The 7,777-nt window shown below is 46.1% G+C and overlaps 1 protein-coding gene across 1 annotated transcript in view; it reads right to left on the reverse strand.

Moving 5' to 3' along the window:
- fgd (faciogenital dysplasia) overlaps positions 1-7,513 on the reverse strand; it is a 38,458-nt gene extending 30,945 nt beyond the window's left edge. Inside the window, exon 1 of the mRNA XM_027015021.2 lies at positions 7,299-7,513. Within this exon, the coding sequence (XP_026870822.2) occupies positions 7,299-7,344 (46 nt within the window). The 5' untranslated portion in view covers positions 7,345-7,513. The remainder of the gene's footprint in view (positions 1-7,298) is intronic.
- Positions 7,514-7,777: the final 264 nt, after the last annotated feature.

A 7,777-nucleotide genomic window follows, 5' to 3' on the forward strand; every position in this document is an offset into this window, starting at 1 on the left:
GGATCAGCCAGACTAAGCAGGGGAAACGCCAGAGTGGGAGAGATGGAGAGGGGGATTAGGAAAGAGACGAACAGGTGCGATGGAGGGATTTCTCAGGGAGGGGGAGATGAGAAGAGGAGGATATGAAGGAAGCGTTCGGAGGTGGAACAGCCTCAGCCTTTACCCACCACCACTGATGGAGACACGGGGTTAGAGAGCAAAACAAACAAGCCCAGAAAAACCCACAATACCTGACCTGTACGTGCTGTTTGGACAAGGAGGTCCCTCTCTCTTATGCGCAAACACACCCACAGATCATTTTGATTGATCATGACAGGTCTAGTCAGGAGCTGCACAGAGAGTAGTCATGACAAAGACTACACACAAACACACACACACACACACACACACACACACACACACACAAACACAGTGAAGTACTCAATGAAACACACAGCATATAGGAGCCAGAACAATCATCGCATCCTTATATAGACATGGAGCTGGACTGAGCAGCACTGTTAAAAAGCCAGCTAAGAACTGACTAGAGATTTAAAAAGAAGAATATTTCTCTTTTCCTCATTTACACTTGCAATATATTAAAGTGGAACACTAAGAGTAATTGGTGTGATTAACTAGGAATGTCACGTCCCTAATTATTTGGAAAGGTAGCAAGTAATGTGGTCAAGCAAGTTGTGGTTTCATCTGAACAAAAAAACAAAAACAAAAACAAAAAAAAACAGTTTGTGGTTTTCTGATCTTTTCTTAACTTATAAATCCACCACACACTCTAGCACACACTTTATACACCCTCATTAACATCCTCACACTTTGCATTCCCCTATAAATACCCAAGAACATCCACGTGAGACGAGTAGAGACAGGTAGACAAATGATCTCTCCAGTCCTGTTATCGTCGCCGACGGAAGGAATTATTGAGACCATGTACCGAGTGTGCCAGAGCAGGGCTTCAATCAGCTAACCTCATGCTAACTGCAGTGCTGCTACCTAGTGGTCACAGAGTGTCGATGCACCCGACTAAGGCCAACTTGTTAAATCGGGTTTCATGTCTGACTTTACTGGTACCCAAGTATGATCAGTTTATTCCATATTCATGGACAAACATTTTCCATTTGATGTTTGAGCTATAATGAGTAGTGCTAGATTTAGGGCTAGGGTTAGGTTATGGCCTATAGCAAAAACACCTGAATAAGCCAAGCACTGAGATTATCGAACCAAAGTAACAAAAGGAGAATTAAACTATTTAACTATACAGTCAGCACTGCAGAGCGGAACGTCAATGCTCTCGTGATGGCCGGCGTGTCCCCACACACGCACACACGCACGGAGAGACAGACAATCTTCTGCTCTCTCTGGCCATTACTCGCCTGTGAAAAGCTCTTCCTTTTTCCTTGTGTCATCCCTCGCTTCCATCCATCCCTCCCCCGTTTCCTAGGGAACATCAGTCAGTTCATACCATCTTACCTTTCCTCCAAAATATTAATTCATGCTGGGCAGCAGAGAATAATACAATATCATGATCCTTGATTCTAATAATATGAAATGATCTGCATCACAATATTTAGTTATCGTGAGGTTTGCTAACAGTTACAATGCACCATCAAATGACTTCTACTACAACATTTAAATAGGCAATGAAAATACATGGGTATTATATTTAGCAATTTTGACAAAATTGTATCACCATTTAAAACGAAACATGAGGAAATCAACAGTTAAAATAAGAACAGCATAATGGGCCTTCATGGAACAGGCTGGTTGTTTCGATTTAGAATGAACTGGCTGTTGTTACACCAACAGTGTTTACAGACCCTCTCCAATTTCCAATTAGTCTAAATCTCCACTTTTTTAATGGATCGTGCCACTGGTCTGTGCTCTTGGAGTACTGACGAAAACCATGTCGTGTTCCGAAAAAGCGCACTGTGAAGTATTGTCATGACAATACCATTATATATCGCCCAAACCCAACGCAGGATCTTTTCTCATGGTTTCCATGGGAAATATGTGGAATGGAGGGGAGAGGAATAGAGAGAGAGAGAGAGAGAGAGAGAGAGAGAGAAATGGAGTTTTTGATGATGAAAGACGGACAAAGCCTGCTGTGTTTCTGGTGTTGCTCAGCAGAGAACCAGAAACAAGAGAGCAAGAAAACACAGGACCAAAAGGCAGCATGAGACTGAGAGAGAGAGAGAGAGAGAGAGAGAGAAATGCATACCGTGCATTTGGGTGGGAGATTTGTCATCGGGAATTATGAATATCGCAAGTACTATTTGTTTAATCAACGGCGCCTTTTGACCTGTGATGCGCCACTGTGTTATGAGGAACCAGATTCCATGACAGTACTGGCTGAAAGTTTTCAATGTCTTATTAGCTGGAGGTTTGAGAAAAAGAACACTAATTCAAGAGTGGGCGTTTGTGCTCTCTTGCACTCGGACACAAAATCACTAGCAATCAAAAATAAAATCAATATTATGAGACATTTGAGTGGCTGCTGCGCACTTGTGGCTCTTAGTTGTATGTCACTGATTTTTTATTTATTTATTTATTTTTTTTGGAACAAAGGTATAATTTATAAACAGTACTCTTTGGGTCTAGTTTACACCTACAAATGAAGGTAGATATAGTGTAACTGTCTTTTGTGTTTATTCATGTAAATGCCCTAAAGGACTAGGCTCATCTGTGGCTGGAAACTCTGCCTAAAAGAGAGCTAGAGAAAAAGATGATGAAAAAGCTATCTGTGGAAACGGCTCCTAATACAAACCATGGCACCTCACTGAAGGTGCATGGTTGAACACACCTGAGAATACCAGGTGTCAAGACTGTGTGTGTGTGTACACACTACTCTCACATTTCACCGCCAAGGCACCCCGAGCCTGAATTCAAACCCTCACGCTCCGATTGGCTGCGGTTCACTGGGGCCCCTGAGGCTACGAGGACACCCGAACCTCAGCTCACGACAGCTTGGTCCTCGAGTGACAGAAAGGCTGTGGTCAGACAGACCCGCAAATGTGGCCTGCATTCACAGCGACCGACCGTCCGACGGGTTGCTTTAGAAACTCTTTTGCACCAGACCAAAGTGTAAACTGCAAAGAAAAGGCATCAACATGCATGAAATTAGTTCAGCAGAACTGTTTGCCGTCGTATCTCCCACAAACTCCTGGGACACCCACATTTACGGCAGCCTAGTTTTAATTTCAGGACATTCTTTTAAGCCCACAGTATTCAGGCTGACAGGTGCTGTCTGTACGAGTGATTCTTTAAGGGAGGGGGTGTCAAAGGGGGAGGAAAGCATTTCGACTGAAGTTCAAGTTCAGCTGCATTTCAGTGACGTGATGGCATTCAGAGTATGGTGGACCCAGCATCTCTGGACCCTGACTGTGCTGAGGCAGTGCCCCGGGGCGAGGCAGACTCCTCCACGGTTCGCCGTTTCTGAGGCACGGCCTTTAGGACTGGTTTGACGCCACAGGCACATGCATGTGCAGCTCACACGCGCGGTATTGGACTCGGACACTTTAGTGCATGTGGGCAGGTGAGGTGGGCAAGGTACAATACAAGAACACAGTGTTTCTTCCTCCTATTTGTGTGCGTGTATACTTGTGTGTGTGTGTGGGTGTGTGGGTGTTGGGGCTGACCTCAATCCTCATATTGGCAGCCTGAGAGACCAAAAGCCAGGAGATAACAGGAAACACCAGCCTGTCTCCTGTGTCACAAACACATGCACACCTGCTTCCATATATTCAAGCATGCATAAAGGGAAAGGCACATACACAAAGCACGCACACACACACACTACATTCAAACATGAATAAATGCAGATAGTCACACAAAGACACAAGCCTGCCTGCATACATTCATGAACACACATTACAGATATGCATGTACGCACACAAACTTTATTTCAGGAAGAAATAAAGTTACGCAGACGTTTGTGCGATTCCTCTAATTGCACCTGTAGTACGCAATAAAGCACCAGACTTTTTGTCTTCTCCCTTTCTCTCCCTTTCTCGCACTTGCACACGTGTGCATCCCTCCCGAACAGAAACAGCTTCCGTTCCTTCCGTTTGACCAATGAGGGGGAAAAACATTATTCTTCCAAAAACTGCCACACACACACACACACACACACACACACACACACACACACACACCAGAGGCTGCCAGAGCCACTCTGCTGATTCTACTCCAGCCATCTGACCAACATTACAGATGTTAGTGTGACCCAGAGACACAGGGCAGAGTGCTACAGCTACAGAGAGAGAGAGATCAGTCCTGCAGCTACAAAGAAAGCAGGGGGGGGGGATAGTCAGTCATGTGGTCATGATAGAACGCTACCAGGCTGATGGCGAGATGGGGAGAGCGTCTGAAAAAAACGAGAAACTGTAGGAAAAAGGGAGTGTGTGTGTGTGAGCGAGAGAAATGGAGAGGTCCGCTGAGAGATACAGAAAAGCAGAGACAAATGGAAAGACAGTGAGGTATTTATCCTCTTTTCAACCCATGAACACACACACACACACACACACACACACACACACACACACACACTCCTTTTCCGACTCCCATTCTTCTCTGTGGAGTCCCTTCGCCCCTTCCTCCTATTCACTCTTCTCTCTCTCTCTCTCTGTTGTAAATGAGAGTGTTTATAGGCAAATCCAGCCACTGCCAACAGCTTCTGTTATTAATACTGAATATATAAACACTCCGCCAGAGCTTACACACACACACACAGACACACACACACACACAGACAGCCACCCACCCACCGACCTCGACACTCACCAACCCCTCACCCACAGCCTCACCAACTGGCCTACTTAGAGGTAGATCGCATACGTTACGACCTGCTGCTGTGAACTTACATGCCACTGAACTGAAATCCAGTGCCTTCGCTCTAGTGACTACTTCTGTCTCACGCAGAAGCGCGTGCGCGCACGCTAGCACCTCTGAGCTAGAGCATGAAGCACCGACAGTCTGCAGGGTCCTCCTTCCTTCCATATCCTCTGGGCTCTTCTTCCTGCCTTGAATGAGTCGCTGAATATGATGGAGGGAGAAAGAGAAGAGTGTAAGAGAGAGACGGAGGGAGGCACCGAGAGAGAGAGAGAGCACACCCATGCCACACAGGGCTTGATTAGACATGTAGGGTGAACAGAGCTACAGTCAGACATCCTGTCTGAAAAGGAAGCGCTGCTTGTCTGTGGCTGATGCCCTCTGACATGCATTGCCTGGCAGCAGGGATGACCCTTCATGAGAAGACGCTGCTAGTTGAAAGGTAGCCCTCCGATAAAACTTACTGAATTGCAGACAAAAAAAGCCATTCTGTCAGTTGTAATTTCATAAAGGACATGGCTCATTTTGACAATGGGCCCAAAGTTTACTGTTACCCCAGTAATGCAAGTTCCAATCCCTCTCTACAATACCCAAGTGCTCCAGTGCATACAGGCCTACAAGTATCAACCATATATAATGATGTTAGACTTGGTGAGCAAGTGGTCACTAATAATGGTTACTAATAATGAGTCGCTGGCTTAAAGGCTGCAACAAAAGCAACTCCAACGTTACTAGCAGACGGCTACAAAATTGTATTAAATAAATGAATTAAAATCACCAGTAGGTCTGCATGTCAGTGTCATATGCGACAGAAGGAGGTACACTAGGCATGCTAAAACGATTTTGCTTTTTGACGTTCAGAAGACTTATTTTAAAGGGTTCAGTGGACACATTCATTTTGAGCAAAAAGCCGCTCCTCCATGCCTCCCTTCCCCAGGGCCTTACATAAATCTTTTCCTTATACAATTAAAGGGGGGGTACACAGCTTGTGTTCATGTGTGTTTACATGTGTGTGTGTCCTTGGGCACGGCTTGCTCCCATGGTCAAAGAATAATAATACCAAAAAAAAGAATAATAATACAAATTTTCATTCACCAGCTGGTGCTGTGAGCAGACAGACAGAGTGTGGGGGAGGAAGAGAGAGAGAGAGAGAGAGAGAGAGAGAGAGAGAGAGAGAGAGAGAGAGAGAGAGAGAGAGAGAGAGAGAGAGCCCCTGAGATTCATAGGCATAGTCCTCACACTCCCAGTTACTTCACTGTGTCACTCTGTCCCTGCCTCAGCCCTGCCTCCCATAGAGCCTACCGATCACTTCCTGGTCGAATCTATATTCTCACGCTTAATGATTGTAAGAGGAAATGTGGTTTCCCATGGGAAAGACCCATGATAAGAGTAGCAGGACTAAGTCGAGGCTTACACCCCCCACATACACACACACAAAATAGAGAAAACAACTCCCTGGCTAGCCATTCATTCAAAATCACAAGCTGCCAATAGCAAATATAATGACAGGCTGCGATACAGCAGCTTGCAGTATACACCAGGCCAGTGACCCAAACTTTCACCATTTAGCCATCCCCTTTAAGACAACTCTGAGTAGTTTAGAAACTCTGATGCATGAAATCCTGTCCTGTTTTCGGAATAACTATGTTTTTATTCATTTGTTACCAGTTGTTTTATTCACAACACAGTCCGTTTCTGAAAATGAGCATTGAAAACGAGCACAATCACCAGCAGAATGTCGTCGCCATTGCGTCACCACGTCGTCACCGAATTCAGCAGAAACGTTTACTGCAGCGCTCACTCGTACGTCTTGAGTTTTGCTGGACGCACGTCAGATGAGATTAAGTCATCGGGAGAGGGGACCGGACACAAAGCTGCCATTCAGGGAAACCAGTCTCAAGATAGGCTTAGACGCTCTCGGCCAAACGGCTGCTAACGTTTCCGAATGGCTTGACGCGAGGAGCGAGTGCTGCTGCAGGGACCTTTTACACACCTCGGCACGAAGAAGGTGTTGTTTAAGAACATGTTTGTTTGTTTTTAAAACCACATTTGCCTAATACTTCTCTGTATCGCTTCTCTTTTCATGACAAACCCACCTTGAATCTCAGCGTTAAGAGTTCCTCTTTTTACGAGTATGCGGTGCAAAACTGTTTCTTGGCACAATAAAACGTCTAGCTCACGCGTGAGAGTGACAGAAGAGCCCACTTTATAGAACACAAGCCCAAACGGGCGGCGCGCGTTCCCGACCATTCGCTCCACGGAGACGAGGAATCCTGAACTCCGCTGCCTTTTGCGTCGAGTGTCAACACTCGCGTTCACCGCCGAAAGGCTCACGGTTTCACCGTCGTAGCCGAGACTTTTAAAACTGGATTTGTACCGCAGACAGAGTGCCGTCCACCGACGTAAAGGACGGCACCGGGCGCGCACTAACCCCCAAACGCCATGACAAACGTAAAGTTAGAAAAAGAAACATTTACCGGTCGTTGGGGTTCCCTGCATCTTGTCGACGAGAGAGTTGCTCATCTCTTCCACCACGAAGCAGTCTGCGAGTAGGGCTTGCTCGGACACTCCTGAGGTTCGCTCAAACTGCGCCGCTGTCGTTCCCCATCTGCGTCCGTCAAGTCGTCGCGCTCGGAAAGGACACCTCGCTCCCTCGCGCGCGCCACGACTGACGCCTTTTCTCTCCCTTTCATGTGCGCATCAGTCCGTTTAGTTCACTCCTTCCCCCGGCTTCGTCCGGTTTCCTGTAGGGACTGCTGTCGTATCCCTCCCACTCTTTTTCTCTTCTCTCCAGCCCCTCAAATCTCTCTCTCGCTCTCGCTCTCTCTGTTCGAACCTTTGTTGAAGTTTTTCAGTTTTGCACAAAACACGCAAATCACCATTTAGGAAACATAAGCCTCCATAATTATAATCATAACGCATTTTTATTATGCACAACATAAATGTTGCATGGAAG

This window comes from Electrophorus electricus, chromosome 18, assembly GCF_013358815.1.
Source record: "Electrophorus electricus isolate fEleEle1 chromosome 18, fEleEle1.pri, whole genome shotgun sequence".
Classification (NCBI taxonomy): Eukaryota; Metazoa; Chordata; class Actinopteri; order Gymnotiformes; family Gymnotidae; genus Electrophorus; species Electrophorus electricus.